Source organism: Corylus avellana, chromosome 3, assembly GCF_965113065.1.
Source record: "Corylus avellana chromosome 3, dhCorAvel1.hap1.2, whole genome shotgun sequence".
NCBI classification, from domain to species: domain Eukaryota; kingdom Viridiplantae; phylum Streptophyta; class Magnoliopsida; order Fagales; family Betulaceae; genus Corylus; species Corylus avellana.
In genome coordinates this window covers 22,501,113-22,519,923 of record NC_142492.1, presented here as the reverse complement: position 1 = coordinate 22,519,923, position 18,811 = coordinate 22,501,113, and the positions used below count along the sequence as shown (strand labels likewise).

Genomic DNA, 18,811 nt, shown 5'->3' with positions numbered 1-18,811 from the left:
GGAGATCTTTTCTTTGAGGCATGGGATCACTTTAATTCCTTGCTTCTAAAGTGCCCACATCACAACATCCCTCAAGTTGATCAGGTACAAATTTTTTTATGAAGGTTTAGATGATACTAACAAAGGGATGGTTGACTTAGCTTGTGGAGGAGAACTTATGGAAAAGAGCAGTGAGGAAGCAATGGAGCTTTTTGAAATGCTAAGTGAGCATTCCCAACAATTCTGCTCTAGAAGGAGGCGATGAGTAAAAAGTAAAGGCATGTATGAAGTGAACCTCAATAGTGGATCTCCAAGTCAGATGGCTGTTGTGGAAAGAAAGCTGGATATGATTGTCAAAGCCATGACTGCTCAAAAAATCTCACATCTTCAACAGGACACACAAATCCAGGTATGTGCTATATGTTCCCATTTAGATCACACTACTGAGACGTGTCCGTTATCTCTATTTGCATATCAAGAAGAGGTGAATTATGTGGGACAAAACAATTACCCCCACAAGAACAATCCGTACTCCAACATCTACAATCCAGGGTGGCGTAACCACCCCAATTTCTCATGAAGTAACAATCAAGGACAGCAAAACGGTCCCCAACAAGCAAGCCAACCAACTCAAGAGTCAAAGTTGAACCAACTGGAGAGTATGATAGACACCCTGGTGCTTCACAACATCAATTTATGACTGTTAAAAAACAAATCAATACAAAGGCCGATCATGCGTTCCAAAGAACCGATTAAGCCATCCAAAGACTGGAAGTGCAAATGGGGTAGATGGCAAAAGAACTGAGTGAAAGAAAGCAGGGAGAATTTCCATCCCAGACAGTACCCAATCCAGGGGGCCACCAGCAGTTGAAAGCAGTCACAGTTCTCAGGAATGGCAAGGTCATGGGAACTGAAGAGCCAGCTCAAGCATTTTCAGAGGAAGCATCAACATCAAAGGTAAGTAAAATGGAGAAGGTGAATGGACCACCCTTTCCTCAAAGGTTAGTAAAGCCAAAGAAAGAAAAACAACTCATTGATATTTTTGAAACCTTGAGGAAAGTGGAAATCAACATTTCTTTATTAGATGCAATTAAACAGATTCCTTCATATGCTAAATTTTTAAAGGATTGTTCCACTAAAAAAGGAAGTTTCAGGAGAATAAGAAAGTGGCCTTAACAAAGGAGGTAAGTGCAGTTTTGTTAAGAAAATTACCACCAAATCTAACAGATCCGGGTAGTTTCACCATTCCTTGCAGGGTAGGAGACCATCTTTTTGAGCATGCATTGCTGGATCTGGGAGCAGGGGTCAATTTGTTGCCTTACACTGTATATGAAAAGCTGGGTTTGGGGGAGCTTCAACCAACCTCTATCACCTTGTAATTGGCAGACAGAAGCATCAAAAGACCAAGAGGTATACTTGAGGATGTTTTGGTAAAGGTAGGTACATTTATTTTACCTGCTGATTTCATTGTATTGGATGTGGAAGAATCCGCTATGCCATCATCTTTGCCTATTATCTTAGGAAGACCTTTTATGAGAACTGCTGATACCACAAAAGGTGTGAAAAAGGGTATTGTGCGTATGAAGGTGAATGGTGAGACAATAGAATTCAAAATATTCGATGCATTGAAGTTACCTCAAGAAGATTTAGAATGTTTTGATGTTTGTATGATCCAAGGTGTTAGTGAGACAATTTTGCAAGAACAACATAAATATCCATTGGAGGCCACCCTCACCCATAGTTTCACAAGGCAGGACATTGAGCCAGAATCTGAAGATGTTACTGATGACATCATTGAAACCATGCACCTCCTTGAGGCCTCTCCAATACATTCAAGTAAGTACACTTCTCCCTTTGAGATTCTTGAGCCTACTAACACTACCCTTGTCCCTTCTATTGTCCAGGCACCCAAATTGGAATTGAAGCAATTGCCAGAACATCTGACATATGCCTACTTTGGATAAAACAAAACACTACCAGTCATAATTGCTGTAAATCTAAGTTGTGGGGAAGAAGAAAAGCTATTAGAGTTCTCAGAGAGCATGAAACTACTTTGGGATGGACCATTGCTGACTTCAAGGGAATAAGTCCAGCCAAATGCATGCACCAAATCTTCCTTGAGGATGAGGCAAAGCCAACCAGGGATGCACAGAGAAGACTTAACCCACACATGAAGGAGGTAGTCAAGGAAGAGGTATTAAAACTATTAGATGTGGGCATCATCTATCCTATCTCAGACAGCAAATGGATCAGTCCAGTCCAAATAGTTCCAAAAAAGAGTTGGATCACAGTGGTGAAGAATGAAGATGATGAGCTGATACCTACAAGAATAATCACTGGTTGGAGGGTATGCATTGATTATAGAAAGTTGAACAAAGTGACAAGAAAAGACCACTTCCCCCTACCCTTCATCGATCAAATGCTAGAAAGGTTAGCTGGCCATAGCTACTACTGCTTCTTGGATGGGTACAATGGCTATAATCAGATTACAATAACACCAGCGGATCAAGAGAAGACCACCTCCACATGTCTTTTTGGCACATTCGCCTACAAAAGGATGCCATTTGGATTCTGCAATGCACCAGTCACATTCCAAAGATGCATGATGAGCATTTTTTCAGATATGGTGGAGAAATCCATTGAGGTATTTATAGATGACTTCAGTGTTTTTGGGTCCAATTTTGATGAATGCCTCCATCATCTAAAGAATGTTCTCAAGAGATGTGAAGAATGCAACCTAGTGCTCAATTGGGAAAAATGTCACTTCATGGTTCAATAAGGCATTGTATTGGGTCATTTTATTTCAAGCAAGGGCATTGAGGTAAATAAGGCTAAGATTGACATCATCTCCAAACTTCCCTTGCCTCTGATAGTAAAGGGGGTGAGGAGTTTTCTTGGACATGTCGGGTTCTATAAAAGGTTCATCAAGGATTTGTCCAAGATCTCTAGACCCTTCTGTGCATTGCTAGAGAAGGAAGCCAAGTTTGAATGGACTAAAGAATGCATGACTGCCTTCAACACACTGAAAAAGCTGCTCACATCTGCAGCAATAATGAGAGCACCTGATATGTGTGATGCCAGTGACTTTGCCTTGGGAGTTGTCTTGGGTCAAAGAATCAATAAGGTACCTCATGCCATATATTATGCTTCTAGAACATTGAATGATGCTCAGCTAAATTATTCTACCACTGAGAAAGAATTATTAGCTGTCATATTTGCTTTAGAGAAGTTTAGATCATACCTAATAGGTTCCAAAGTTATTGTATTCACTGATCATGCTGGTTTGAGATATTTGTTTGCTAAAAAGGATGCAAAGCCGAGATTGATCAGATGGTTATTATTACTGTAAGAGTTTGACCTTGAGATTAGATACAAGAAGGGCAGTGCGAATGTGGTAGCAGATCACCTATCCAGACTACTTCATGAGGAAGAAGGAGATGAGCTCCCATTGAATGAAAATTTCCCAGATGAGTAGCTATTTGCAGTTGAGGTCCAACTTCCATGGTATGCAGATATTGTGAATTACATAATTGCCAAGGTTTTTCCTCCAGGTATGTCTAGTCATGAAAAGAAGAGGTTGATGTCCATATCTAGACAGTACCATTGGGATGACCCCTAGTTCTTCAATTTCTGCCCAGATCAAATCATTAGAAGGTGTGTCTCAGAAGATGAGCATTTGAGCATTCTACAGCATTGTCATCAGTTTGCTTGTGGAGGACACTTTGGGGCCAAGAGAACAGCACTTAAGGTATTACAATCTGGCTTCTATTGGCCTAATGTATTTAAAGATACCTTTTTGTTCTGCAGCTCTTGTGATAGATGTCAGAGGACAGGTAACATCTCATCCAGAAATCAGATGCCAATGCAAAATATTCAGGTGTTAGAGCTCTTCGATGTATTGGGTATTGATTTCATGGGTCCATTTCCAAATTCATATGGTTATTTCTATATCCTTGTGGGTGTGGATTTTGTGTCTAAATGGGTCGAGGCTGTCCCCTCATAGACTAAAGATCACAAAGTGGTTGTGAAGTTTTTGCAAGACAACTCCGTCACTAGGTTTGGGACACCACGGGCAATAATTAGTGATGGAGGTAGCTACTTCAACAATTATGCCTTTGCTTCTTTGATAAAGAAGTATGGGATCACACATAAGGTTGGCACTCCATACCATCCTCAAACCAGTGGTCAAGTGGAGATAAGCAAGAGAGAAATCAAAAGCATACTAGAGAGGACAGTAAATCCCAACAGGAAGGATTGGTCTCTGCACTTAAATGATGCACTCCATGCTTATAGGTCTGCTTACAAGACACCTATCGGTATGTTTCCATATCGGTTAGTCATTGGGAAAGCATGTCATCTACCAGTGGAGTTGGAACACAGAGCATATTGGGCCATCAAGTAGTTTAACTTTGATATGAAACAAGCTGGCAACAAGAGGAAGCTACAACTCAATGAACTGGAGGAATTGAGGCGTGATGCATATGAGAACGACAAGCTCTACAAGGAAAGGACCAAAGCATATCATGACAAACAACTGGTCAAGAAGGAGTTTCATGTAGGACAGAAGGTGTTGATTTATAATTCAAGATTGAAACTTTTCCCTGGTAAGCTCAAGTCAAGATGGTCTGGACCCTGTATTATTACTCAAGTTTTCCCTCATGGAGCGTTGGAGGTTCACAATCCACAAAGCAATCGCATATTCAAGGTTAATGGACACAGAGTAAAGCCATATCTTTAAGTGAAATTGGTACCAAGAGATGAAGATATGGCATTCCAATCTGCCCCTTATGCCCCACCATCTGGAGCATCTTCTTTAAGACCGCATTGAGCGGGGACCACTGTCTAGCTGAAGACGTTAAACTTAGCATTCATGGGAGGCACCCCATAGTTTATCTTGTTCTTTTATTTTTATGTGTTTCACTTAATCTGTTTATTTTATCTTAATTTTGTTTCCTTTTACTTGTTTTTGTGTTTTCTTATTTTGCAGGGACAAGTGTGCTTCAATTCAAGTTTGGGGGTGTGCTATGAGCCATGCTTTCCAAGACCATGTTGTCCATCTCCCGGGTACATTCTTTCCTTGTCTTAGACACATTGGAGACAATGTGTCATTTAAGTTTGGGGGTATGGGAACACATGTTGCCTACACACACTTTGTCCCAGTTTCATGTTATTTGTTTTGTTTGTTTACTTAAAATATATATATATATATATGCATGTTCATGTTTGCCCTAAAATTTTAAGTTAATCTAAAAGAATTGTGGCTTGAATTCATTAGTGAGCTTAAAATTTTGAACACATGATTTGATGAGAGAATTTGTTAGTTAGTTACTTGCTTAGGACAGTTGAAAAATCACATGTTTGATCTGATCTACATAAGCACATTAGCACATAATTTGTGGGGTATGACATGAAGGCCAATGTGTGTGTTTCTATGTCTTGGATGAAACCGGATGATTTATTAGATGGATACTTTGGCATATATATATATGTGATAAAAAAAAGAAAAAATATATATAAATAAATGATCATTGATAAGCTTTTCACTGAGTAACTGGACCTCTTGCCTCAAAGCTTTGAGTGTTCACATCAAAAGGTGGAAAATTTTGATTTGAGTGATGTCATGGTTAGTTTGGTTTTGTAGCCTTTTTGACTCGAGTTAGTAGGTCCTTAAGGGTGTTTTACACCTAATGCCCTAAAACCATCTGGTTTGGGAGTCATTGACTTAACACTCGTTACATGAGTTAATTAGAAAGCTTAAGGGAATTAAACATTGCACAACCTGACCAAAAAAAAAAAAAAAAAAAATATGCCATTGTTGTTCATTCTAATAGTGATTTCAGTGAATTTTGAGATATAGAGACATTGCACATTGGATATACTTGGAAGTCTTATAATTTTGTGCTCATTCACTTTACACTGTTTCAAACTTGTGATGTTTTAGCATGTCCATTATAAATAATTGAACTTTAAGAGTCTAATTCATTGAGTAGATGGAGTTTGTCTTTTTAAGCTTGCTAATGAATGAAAATCATGATCTTGTGCTTACCTTAATTTTTGGGATAACATGAACTGTGCATGATGTTTGTGGGTAACATTTCTGAAAAACTTTCAAGAGACTTCACTCGTCCTATAGGGAATTCCTAGGGGTTTAAAAGGCTTGTTGCATATGCTAAATGCAATCGTACATCCCACGAAAGATGAATTTATCTTTTGTTTTCAGTTTTTTTATTTAGTTTTTAGTTTTCTATTGCTAAGGGACTAGCAATATGTAAGTTTGGGGGTGTGTTAAGTGCTAAAATATTCATATTTTAGCCATTAACTTACATGTGTTAATCCTTTAGTTTTAGTTAATTTATGCCATTTTAGCTCTTTTATGTGTTTTCCTTGTTTTTGTAGGTCATTGGAAGAAAAAGAAGCAATCTCAGAAGTTTCGAACTTAAAAGAGCTATTTTGAGAATATTGGAGGCTCTGGTAGTGCGATTGATCGCAGAGGAGCTGCGATCGAGCGCACTACAGGCGAAGACCAAGCAAGCGCAAGGCCTGCGATCGAGCGCCCAGCACAACAGGATCGATCGAACATGGGCTACGATCGAGTGCACCCATGCATGAAGGCCAAGTCAGCCGCCAGCCTTGATATGGAAAGTGCAATCTCTAGTGTTTTGTAGCTTTGTGCAAACTAGGGCTCAAACCCTACCATTTTTATGGTTTCTAGAGTATTCCTAAGGCTTATAAATAGACCCTTAACCCTCTAGAATAGACACACAATTTCCAAGGAGAAGAATTTGAGCTTTTCAAGTTCAAGTTTCGGGTTTATTCTTTCCTTTCTATTTTATTTTTATGAAGATGTTTAACATCAAACTTATGTGTAACTAATTTATTTAGTAGGGCTAGATTGAAGCCCTAGTTATGTTTAGTTAATATTTCAATATTGGCGCCTTTGTGATGATCTTGTTGTGCTATTTAACTTGATTAATACCTGCTTTCATGAATTCCTCATATGTGTGTGCATGATCAACATATGCATGTGGTATGGACTAGTTAGTTAAATCAATTTGGATGGCCGAGTCCTGGGTTTAATAAAAGTAACAAAAGAAATCCACACTTGGTTCTTGGGTTAATCAATATGGGGAACCGCGAGTATACACCTATGCCCTAGGCCTCATGTGTTTGTCGATTTCCATATAATTATGCTTTCTTAAAGAACAACTTAGTATACACCATGCTAAATCCTTTAAGAAAGAAAAGAGTTAGAATATATACCCATGCCTAACTCGTTGCTTAGGAAAATCTATAGCTTAAGGAGTATACGCCCATGCCCTTAGGTTGACAAACATTAGATATGCATAACATGATCAAAGCATTGGCGTATTGTTATATTAGCTGAATATAATTAGTGGTGGATATCAAAGCCCTAGCTTTTATTATCATCACTTAAAAATCAATCTTTGTTTTACTTAAGGAATTTATTTTAAACAAAATTTAGCAATCCTCTCGTAGGAATTTATTTGACCTTGTGCACTTGCAGGTAAAACGTACAATTATTTGCCTATTAATTTAGGTAGATAATTAAAGATAAGCAGCTTCGACAGAGCTACTCTCCATAGACTCAGATAATACAAATATTCCCAAAATTTGATCTTCTACCCTTCTAGCCTAGCCCTTATATCCAGCATTCTGTTAGAATCCTTTCTAACAGAATTCCACCTATTCACACAAGCTGACAAACGACAGCTTGAGGGAATATTATAAAATATAGCAGCGTGAACACAAAATATAAATACAAAGTAAAACGACAAGGTAAATGAAATAAATCATTTAAATGATAAGGGATGCCAACTGTGTAGAGCAATCTTCTAGAGTCTTCCCCTTCCTCTTCACACGTGTCCTGCCACTGAGTGACTCACCACCATAGCCCAGCTCCACCAACAGCACCCGTAACAAGTCTCCCCCCTTCAAAGCACCTTGCCCACAAGGTGCGGGTATTGATTTTGTAAATTTCAGAGGTTCTCCCAAGTGTCATCCTTAGACGGAGCACCCTTCCAATAAATCAAAACTTCGGTAACAGCCCTGCCCTTCTTTTTTTTCCAACGCCAATCCAAGAGTAGTTCAAGCTCTGGCTTGAGTTCTCCATGTATATCAACAGGAGGCAGTGTTGGTATTGGTTTGGAGTGTTTGCCAATTTTTTCTTAAGGCATAAAACATGGAAGATAGGATGGATGCGTGCATCAGGGGATAAATTCAGTTTATATGCGACAGAACCAATCCTTTTTAGAATTTGGAATGATCCAAAAAATTGAGGAGACAGCTTCAGATTTTTTCGCATAGCAATTGATTTTTGTCAATAAGGCTGCAACCTAAGGTAAACCCAATCCTGTTCCTGGAATTCTTTTTCTATTCTCTTCTTATCCGCTTGGGTCTTCTTACAGTTTGGGGCTTGCTACAGGTGTTCCTTCAGAATAGTAATGACAGTGTTGCGATCTTTGAGCTAAGTCTCCACTACCATGTTTGCTGAGGTGCCAGGAACATAAGATAATAGGGAGGGTGGAGGATACCCATAGATAGCCTCAATTGGGATCAATCCTGTAGAGGAATGGTGATTGGTATTGTACCACCATTCCGCCATAAGAAGCCATGTGTTCCATTCCTTAGGTTTGGCTCCTGCATAACACCTTAGATATGTCTCTAAGCATTTATTTAGCGCTTCGGTTTGCCCATCAGACTGTGGGTGATAAGCAGAACTGAAAGCAAGGGATATACCCTAAAGATGGAAGAGCTGTCTCCAAAAAGTACTAGTAAATGTAGGGTCTCAGTCAAAAACGATTGTCTTAGGCATGCCATGTAGCTTGAAGATGTGAGTCAAAAAAATATGGGCCACCTTAGAAGCTGTATGACGGTGGGAGAGAGATAGAAAATGGCCATATTTTGTAAACCTATCCACAACTACTAGGAATACATTACACCCATAAGAGGGCGGCAACCCCTCTAAGAAATCCATCGAGATATCCGACCAAGATCTAGATGGAATGGGGAGTGGCTGTAGTACCCAGCAGGATGAATTGTCTCATGTTTGTTGACTTGGCATACCTCACATTCCCAGCCATGGGATTAGAGTGAATGTAGTCGAGGACTTGTAGTTGGAATGGAGAACCTTTAACAATCCACAACCTCCCCTTCCTCAAAATCAGCCCTTGTTGTAAGGAGTAACCTTCAGACGCAGAGTTTCCCTGTTGTAAGGCAATGAGTAAGGCCTTTGTCTCATGATCTTGCGAATAAGATTCTTTCAATTCAGCAAACCAATATGGAGTTGGAAAGGAGATGAGGGAAATGGATAATTCCCCCTCTTTGCTTGTCTCTTCAAACCTCCTTGATAAGGCATCAGCCACCAAGTTCTCTTTCCCCGTCTTATACTCTATCACAAAGTCATACCCTAAGAGTTTAGAAATCCACTTTTGTTGGGAAGTTGTACCTACTTTCTGCTCCAAGAGAAATTTGAGTGCTTGATGGTCGGTCTTCACCTTGAAGGATTGTCCGAGTAAGTAAGGACGCCACTTTTGGACAGCCGAGATCAATGAAAGGAGTTCTTTTTCGTATGTGGAGAGATACAAAGCCTGCCCTTTCAAAGCCTTACTAAAGAAAGCTATAGGATGCCCACCCTGCATCAAAACTGCCCCTAGGCCTGTACCACATGCGTCGCACTCAATAGTGAAGGTTTCAGTGAAATCCGGGAGTCGCAATATTGAAGGACTTGTGACAGCCTCCTTGAGTTTGTTAAATGCTGCAGTAGTCGAGGGGGTCCAGGAAAAAGAATTCTTCTTGAGGAGAGCTGTGAGATGGGCAGCTATCACCCCATAACCCCGAATGAATTTCCTGTAGTAGCCCGTCAATCCCAAAAATCCTTGTAGGGACTTGATGGAATGAGGAAGTGGCCATTGCAGCATAGAGTCAAGCTTAGATAGGTTAGCCCGTACACCTTGGCTGGATATCAAATGACCCAAGTAGTCAATCTCCGAGACGCCGAACCTGCATTTAGAAGCCTTAGCAAATTGATTGTTAGTTTGTCATACACCCAAAACTGTTTTCAAGTGTGTTAGGTGCTCTTCCAATGATTTACTATAGACCAATATGTCATCGAAGAAAACCAAAACAAATTTCTATAGGAAAAGCTTGAGTAGGTCATTCATTAAACCTTGGAATGTTGAGGGTGCATTGGTGAGACCGAAGGGTGTGACAAGAAATTCATAGTGCCCTTTATGAGTCCGAAATGCTGTTTTAGGCAGATCCTCCTGTCAGACTCGTATTTGGTAATACCCGGATCGCAAATCCAGCTTAGAAAAAAATTTGAGCTCCAAAGAGCTCATCCAGCAGCTCATCGATGATGGGAATAGGATATTTATCCTTGATGGTGTCCTGATTTAAAGCCCTGTAGTTGACACACATGCGACAACTTTCATCCACCTTGAACCAACAAGACCGAGGAGGAAAAAGGACTTTGGCTAGGTCGAATTACCCCTGTCTGGAAGAATTCTTTCACAATCTTTGCAATTTCTGACTTCTGGAAGTAAGGGTACCTAGGGTCTTACACTAATAGGTTGTGTCCCCTTAAGTTGGATTTGATGGTCCTAACTTCTAGGTGGTGGTAACTCCTTAGGTTCCTCAAAAACCTTCTTAAACCCTTCCAATAATTCCCTGATCTGAACTGGGCAATCTAGAATGTCAGAGCCCACTACTTAAGTCAAAATTTGTAAGAAGAACCCATTATTCTCATAATTAGAGGACCTTAGAAAATGGTGGCCATCTTCCATAGCTAAACTCATACGGTGTAAAACCCTTGAACAATGTGAGGTTAGGACTTTGACGAAATTGCATTGTCATGCGAGAGAAATCCCACAATACAGGACCTAGGGTTCTTAACCATTCCACGCCCAATACAACGTTATAACCGCCCAATGGAATAAGGTAAAAATCTGTAGTAATGGAATGACCTTGCACCCTTAGAGAAACAGATTTACACATACCCTCACTCAAGATTGTTGCCCCATTCGCTACCCTCACTTGTAGATTGTGTGGTAGAATTAAACCCAAAGAGACCTTGTTGAACACAGATATATTGGTAAAATTATGAGTGCTACCCGAATCGATTAAAATCACAACCCTCTGATTTTTAATGACCCCCACTACTCGCATAGTATTAGGGTTCAATGAGCCAGATATAGCATTTAACGAAATTTCAGGTTCTAACATCTCATGAATAATAGGTTCCGACAAAGGTTCTACCTTATCAGAGGTATCATAGAAAATTTCCTCGGTCTTATCATTAGCAGATAATTCAGTTCCATGCAAAAGATAGAGTTTAGGGACCTTACATTTGTGAGTGTGACTCCACTTTTCTTCGCAGTTGTAACATAAGCCCTTCTCTCTTCGTTCGCGCATTTGAGCTGGTGAAATTTTCTGAACAGTTACCAGAGTTGAAGCTTTGGATGTAAAGGAGTATTGAGACATCTGAGACCCCCCATGTTGGTTGGAAGAAGCTCCAGGCGGTCCCCATTGTTGCCAACTATAGGAAAAGGAAGAACCTTGAGGTTTAAAGGTTCTGCGGGAGCTGGACAGATACTCCTCTTGCAACTTAGCCAACCCAAAGGCTGCTACTAGAGTACGAGGGGCCAACATCCTCAAGGGAAGAGGAACCTTATATGTTGGACCAAATCGAGTGAGTAGAGCTTGAAGAAAAATATCCCAAGTAGGAAACTGACCTGTTTCATCTGAGTCTTGGAACCAAACCAGTGCCTCACCTTCCATGTGAAAGGAGGCGATTTGAAGGCATTGGTACAGAGGAGTCTGGTAGTAGTCAAAAAATTAGTTAACCTTATAAGACCAGCCAGCGGGATCTTCACCATTAAAGTGAGGAAAATCAAGGCGAATACCCCTAGTACGAATCTGTCTGTCCCCTCTGAAATTATCGTTATCATCATCCTCCGGGAACCATCTCTCATCTCTGTCTTCCCTATGATCATTGTCATGGACACGCCTCTCTTGTCGTGTGTCTATGCGAGGTGGTTCATGTCTGCGGGGTGGTTCATCTCGTCTGTCTGGTGGGGGCTCAAGAGGTTGATTAGTGTGGTTTGCCAATACAGTACGAATCATCTCAGTGAGCTCATTAAGTTTCCCATCCACGGTGTCATTGACAACTTGCTGCTGAGTCTAGCTATCTTGGCATTCCTTCACCAAGTCTGATATTTGAGCTAAATGAGTGTCGTCAGCCATGGAGAAGAGAAAAAAAAATTTTGGTGGTATGGAAGCAAATGAAGGGAGGAGCGGAGGGCTTTGATACCAAATGTAAGGGGTGTTTACTGGCAGTGCAGATTTAAAGGGGATATTATGGCAAAATGAAGGAAGGTTGAAGATGATAATGGAGAAAAACACAGGGCAATAACATTAAAGATAAGCTGCTTCGAGAGAGCTACTCTCCATAGACTCAGGTAATACAAATATTCCCAAAATCTTACCTTCTACCCTTCTAGCCTAGCCCTTATATCCAGCATTCTGTTAGAATCCTTTCTAACATAATTCCACCTATTCACTCAAGCTGACAAACGACAGCTTGAGGGAATATTACAAAACTCAGCGGCGTGAACACAAAAGATAAATACAAAGTAAAACGACAAGGTAAATGAAATAAAGCATTTAAATGATAAGGGATGCTAGCTGTGCATAGCAATCTTCTAGAGTCTTCCCCTTCCTCTTCACATGTGTCCTGCCACTGAGTGACTCACCACCATAGCCCAGCTCCACCAACAGCACCGGTAACAATGTTTCTAGGTTTAGTCCTTACCGCGCAAGCCCAATCTGGGTTCCTATCATCTTGTACGTAAAATACCTGATCAACTTGTGAAGTTAGCACATACGGCTCATCAGTAATCAGCTCTCTCGTGTGGACAAGGTTTTTGAAGTTGACAAGTATTATGCCATACTTGTCCACCTTGTACCCTTATCCCTTGTGTTGTCCACCCAATCACAACTAAACATAACGTACTTAGTCCTATCGTAGTACTCAATCTCAAGTACTTCCATTAACTTCCCGTAGTACGTTTCGCCATCAAGAGTCGGCACACACACCTCGCTGTTCTGAGTCCTCTTTCCGGCATCATATGCAATAGTGCAAAACAGCTTGCCGTTAACCACATATCTAATGTAACTGACGGCTGACTCCCTCAGCCCTTTACAATGCATTATCAATTTGTCACCAAGTACCTTCCTGGATCGATCGTCCAATCGATCGACTTGTGAATATATTACATACAATGAAAAACGCAAAGTTAGTTGCTTTAGTTGATTTGAAAAATAGCACGCAAATATACTCCTACAGTTCTTTTGTTAAACATCACATTAGTCTTACGTAGTCTCGGTACCACTCGCAGAACGGCTCATAATGTTGGGTTTCCAACTGATCTTCTGTTGTTCGCCCCCTATTGCATGATTGCCTAGGCATATCCATGTGCATCCTACAATTCGAAATTAGGTTCATTATAATTCAAAACTAGTGGTACAAGAACATTGAACATACAATATGCTAGTGAAGGACCTCGACTTACGTCCGCAATTGAAGGAACTCGTCCAAGTTGAACATAATATACCGGTGAATCTGTGTCATTGTGATTCGGTCGAGTCGGACTCATGTTCCATGTCCCTTTGAACCATCCGGATTTCTTTGTATCCTATTGTGAAATGTTGGTGCATTATCTAAATATCCCAAATAGAACGTCACCAACTCAGTTGCTATGTATCCCTCCGCAATTCAGCCCTCAGGAGCCGCTTTGTTACGCACATTTGATTTGAACACTCCAAGGCTCCTAAATATGAACCAAAACAATCAATCAGTTCAGTGAGTAATTGTCTTATATTGGAGTGAAAAATAAAAAGTAGGAATATCCGTAAACAAATTTTACCTCTCTGCCAGATACATCCACAATATAGTACCGATCCACTCTATCGGCATTCACGGACAAGATGCACGACCACATGAATCATGTTAGTAAAATAGCTGGGGGAAAAACTTATTCCATCTTGCATAATGTGATACAAACGTCACCCTATAGTCGGTCAAAATCCTTTGTGTCAATGTTGTTGAACATAGGCCACTGAAGAATGTAGACATCTCAACAAGAGGTCTAACCACGTTGCCTTGAAGTGATCCATGCAATGCAATAAGTAGAAGCTACTGCATCAGTACGTGACTGTCATGAGTCTTTAACTCCGGAATCGTATGGTCCTTAAGTCGTACACAACAGAAAATGTTCGAGGCATATCCGTCGGGCACCCTTACATTTCGTAGCACTTTAAAAATGTGTTTTATCATCCTTGGACATTGTGTGGGTAGCTTGTTGCATATAGGTCTTACCATCCTCGCCAGTGTAGGGATGAAGTGTACGTCTCAAACCCATTTCTTGCAAATCTGTGCAAGAGGCGAGATTGTCCTTCGTTTTCCCTAGAATGTCCAGTATTGTACCAAGTATGTTGTCCATCACGTTTTTCTCTATGTGCATGACATCAAGGTTATGCCGCAATAAATTATCTTTCCAATACGACAACCTAAAGAAAATACTTTTCTTCTTCCACACTATGTTAGAAGTATTCGTCTTCCGCTTCTTTCCTTTTTCTTTATCATCCGGCCTTGCCTGACTGGCGTTCTCATCCCCAAGCACAATCCCTACTAACTGGCTCAGGATTTCATCTTCACTTGGCACATCATGGGCACATTTTAGTTCGACGTTGCCGTCAAATGTTCGTTTGTTCCGCCTCCACGGATGATCCATGTGCAAGTATCGCCTGTGTCCCATAAAACGCCATTTATGGCCATGTTTCAACCATTTCTACCTTATCGAATACATACAGCAAGGACATGCCTTATCACCCCTGGTAGACCATCCAAACAAATCTGCGTATGCTTGGAAGTCATTAATTGTCTACATCAATTGCGCTCGCATCACAAAATTATTTTTCTTTGAGATGTCATATGTGCGTACCTCTACATTCCATAGTTCTTGTAACTCACCAATTAAGGGTTGAAGGTAGACATCTATATCCATTCCAGGTGAACTTGGTCCTGGGATAATCAAGGATAGTATGAAAGACGTTTGTTTCATGCACATCCAAGGAGGCAAGTTGTACGGCACAACCATTACGGGCCAAGTGCTGTGGGATGTGCTCATGTTCCCAAATGGATTAAATCCATTTGAGGTTAGTCCGAGCCTTACGTTCCTGCTGTCCGCTGAAAACTTCAGATGTAAATTGTCGAATGACTTCCATGCTTCGCCGTCCACTGGATGCCTCAATACGCCGTCCTTAGTGTGGCCTTCTGCATGCCACCTCATATAGGGTGCAGTATGCTCTGACATAAACAGCCTCTATAGTCGTGGTATGAGTGGAAACCACTGCAACACCTTCACTGGACGTTTCTTACCCGACAATATGGGTTGACCATCCTCATCTAAATTGATTGCATCCATCCATTTAGATTTTCCACATACGGTACATGAATCCAACTCCTTATTGCCATTCCAAAATAACATACAGTCATTACGACACACTAGAATCTTCTCATACCTGAGTCCCAAGTCCCGTAGAAAGTTTTTCGCCTCATATGTATTAACTCGCAGAATTTCATCATTCTCAGGCAGCAATTGATTGATGAACTCAAGGAAAGACAGGAATATCGCGTTACTAAGTCTACCAACGCACTTCAAGTTGTACAGGTGTACAGTCGTACTCAGTTTGCTATGTTTCGTCCTAGTATGAAGTGGTTTCTCTGCCTTTTTAAGAAGGTCGTAATACTTTAGTGTGTCACCTTCAGCGGCTTCTTGGTTCACAATTTCTTCCCCCCTTGCACCACAACCTGAGGCTCACAATTGTCTTCCCTGACTTCGTGCATGCCGAATAAATCATGCAACATTGCGTGCATGTCTCCACCCTGATTTGCGCTTGCACCCGCATCTGAGGTCGGACGATTCGAATTAGAGCCTGTACCAGGACCCTGTACATGCTTTTCACCGTGATAGTACCAGAGTATGTATTCCAGCATCATTCATTTTCCCCTTGTCAAGTGGTTGAATATGAAATCTGGCGGGTGGCGTCAGTTATTTGGACAAATCTTACAAGGGCAATAGATGAATCCATCAGGGGTTCTTCGTACCCCTAGATTTTGTCATCCAATTCTTATCCATTTTTCTCTACGTACATAAACTCTGAACAAATATATAAGACTTAAAAAATAAAAACCTAATTTCAAGCACATACAAAATATAAACTTATATACATATATATATAGATATATGTTTATATTTTTTCTGTCAAAATGTAACTCTCTGTTAATTAACAAATATAATAAATATTCATGGATATATATATATATGCATTTGTTATATAAGGGGACCCTAAAATAAAAGAAAACTAGGTTAGTTATTTAATTAACAAATATATTCAGTATTCATGGATATGAATTTGTTATATAAGGGGATAGTACCAAAGTGTGTATTTTTAACATTTATCTAATATAATTAATCTTGAAAAACCAAGAAAAAAAAATAAAATACTCAATCCAAATTTAAATGCATTTTTGGTGGAGACCCTAAACAAAATAAATCTAACTAGGTTATTTTATAAGGTTTTTCTATAACATCTACCTAGGTTCGTTATGGGGACCCTAAATCTAGGTTATATTTGCATTATAGAATATTTTTGATTTTTTGTTTCAATTTTTAGATTTTTAGATTTTTTAAATATGATATAACAGTTAAAATAATTTTGAGTGTTTTTCAAATATTTTAAATGGTTTCTTAATATTTTATATTTTTCTTTTAAATAAAAAGAGATGCTTTCATAAAAGTTACAACTAGTTAAGAAGTAATGTTGGTAGTACACTTGTGTCTTTTCTCCAAAGATTTCAATTGGTATTTATTTAAACAGGTGATATATTGATCTAAGAATACTACATTTTGGAAAAATCAAAATTTAACAATTTTATGCTTTAAATACCTTTTTTTAAGTGATATTTATTGACTAGGTCATAGGCTTCCATAATAGCTTTAAGAAATTAAGAAGTAATTTTGGAGAGCAAACTTGTGTATTCTTTTCGAAGATTTCAAATGGTTTTTTTTTAAACAAACTAAGAGGTATAATTCATTGATATAAGAATATTAATTTTTGGCAATTAAAAATTGACAATTTTCTACTATAAATTAGTGAGGAGATTGCTGGAGAAGCTTCGGCTGGAGAACAGTCGGAGACGACGACGGCGAGGTGGAGCTGGCTGCCGAAGATGGAGAGTGAGCTTGAGAGAGAGACTAGTGCTAGCTGCCGGTTCCAAGTTGAGAGATAGAGCTGAGAGAGAGAGAGTGGGAGATGAGGAAGAGTGAGGGAGAGGTCTGGCCGATCGGAGAAGAAAAGAAAGAAAAAATGGGGGAGGTCTGGCCGGGTGGGAGAGAAGAAAAAGTAAGGGAGAGAGGGGAAAAAAAAAAAAACAAAAAAAGAAGAAGAGATCGAGGGAGGATGGCACGATGGGACGGCAAGCAGGGGCTGGCCTTCCCAAGGCAAATTTCTGACGTGCCACATTTGGCACGTCAAAAAATATGTTTCTGATAATTTTACATGCTCTTAATCAATTTCTACGTACTCTTAATCTTTTCAGAATATTACTGTTAATTATAATTTTACATGCTCATTTTTCCCTATAAATAAGACTAAACCCAAAAAATCCAGGTCATGTCAAACTGTCGTTATATTTGTTTTTGATAATTTTTAAGGTTATTAATTTCCTCAAATATTGGTTGGTACATAACACTTTAACCCTAATATTACCCCAAAATGCCAAAAAAATGGAAGGAGTATTTATGCCACACCCCTTTGTCGTTCCATTTCGATGCACAAAGATCCTCTCTATTTCATCTAAAATCCCAAATTTAATATGAGTTAATATAAAGTCTAAGGGTCATGCATTACACAGATTGGGTTTGGCTTAAATTTTTTTTTTTTTTTAATAAAAAAATAGTTCTTTTTTCAACAATTAATATTTAATTTTAAGAGTAATTCTAAATACTAATTTTCCATACTAGTACTCGATCTTATATTATTGGACTGTTGTGGCAATGCTCATTATTAGCCCTTGAGTTTATTTATTTTTTATTTTATTTTTTTTAATAAAGGCTAAACCAAGGGTAGATGAGCAATGCCACATGGGACAAGTGACATGGGAGTGAAATAGAAGATGAGTATGTAGCGTTACTTTAATTTCAAGTTTTCTAGGGAAAAAGAGTCATAGGCCTACGCTAGTGGCCTCAAGGCATAGCCTAGCTAGTTCCGCCTTGTGGAGGAAGAAAGTGTTTGAAAATAGAAAGCCTTTGTGGATGAGATTGAGATTCAATGTAGTTGCCTAACAATTTATATATTGTTTAAACAGATGAGAAGCGTATACCATATTACGCCTCGTTTTATTTTCTTCGGTAAAATTTCAGTTGACCAATATTTTATGCCTCGTCAAACACTTAAAAAAAGAAAACACATTTTTTATGATATGCCGGACAAGTGGAACCTATTAACTTTTTGATATCAAAGAATTAATATTATTTTTTTCTTTCAATTTATAATGATTTAATTTCATACTTTGAACAAATGTCCAACATTTTACAATATATGATGCATTCACATATTGGAACAAGATAATTGATTGATGGCTTCAAATACCGTCCATAATAACAAGTCTAGTATTTTTATATTATTTTTGTCACCATCAAATATCTGCATGCATGTCCAATTGTTATTAATCGTTAATTTTATTAAAAAA

The 18,811-nt window shown here is 39.3% G+C and overlaps 2 protein-coding genes across 2 annotated transcripts; one reads left to right on the top strand and one right to left on the bottom strand.

Moving 5' to 3' along the window:
* The first annotated feature begins 768 nt into the window (after positions 1-768).
* On the top strand, positions 769-4,717 carry LOC148586939 (uncharacterized). The gene is made up of 3 exons (XM_088514409.1): positions 769-936; positions 4,133-4,295; positions 4,404-4,717. Exons 1-3 carry the CDS (start codon positions 769-771, stop codon positions 4,715-4,717), a joined length of 645 nt encoding a protein of 214 aa, XP_088370535.1.
* Positions 4,718-8,464: 3,747 nt separating this feature from the next.
* Positions 8,465-11,775, bottom strand: LOC148586938 (uncharacterized). The gene is made up of 3 exons (XM_088514408.1): positions 10,796-11,775; positions 9,064-9,999; positions 8,465-8,717 (listed from the first exon to the last, which is right to left on the bottom strand). The coding sequence occupies exons 1-3, from the start codon at positions 11,773-11,775 to the stop codon at positions 8,465-8,467; spliced, it is 2,169 nt and encodes a 722-aa protein (XP_088370534.1).
* Between the last annotated feature and the right edge of the window lie 7,036 nt (positions 11,776-18,811).

Bases quoted from the DNA above. Each gene is read 5' to 3' on its own strand.
- LOC148586939 (XM_088514409.1), top strand. From the start codon at position 769: ATGGCAAAAGAACTGAGTGAAAGAAAGCAGGGAGAATTTCCATCCCAG. The intron at 937-4,132 runs GTAAGTAAAATG...ATCACACATAAG, and splicing joins AGGAAGCATCAACATCAAAG to GTTGGCACTCCATACCATCC. The intron at 4,296-4,403 runs GTATGTTTCCAT...ATATGAAACAAG, and splicing joins TGCTTACAAGACACCTATCG to CTGGCAACAAGAGGAAGCTA.
- LOC148586938 (XM_088514408.1), bottom strand. From the start codon at position 11,775: ATGGAAGGTGAGGCACTGGTTTGGTTCCAAGACTCAGATGAAACAGGT. The intron at 10,000-10,795 runs GTATGAGTTTAG...TTCTAAATGCAG, and splicing joins TTGTTCAAGGGTTTTACACC to GTTCGGCGTCTCGGAGATTG. The intron at 8,718-9,063 runs GTATGCCAAGTC...CCTTGCTTTCAG, and splicing joins CCCATGGCTGGGAATGTGAG to TTCTGCTTATCACCCACAGT.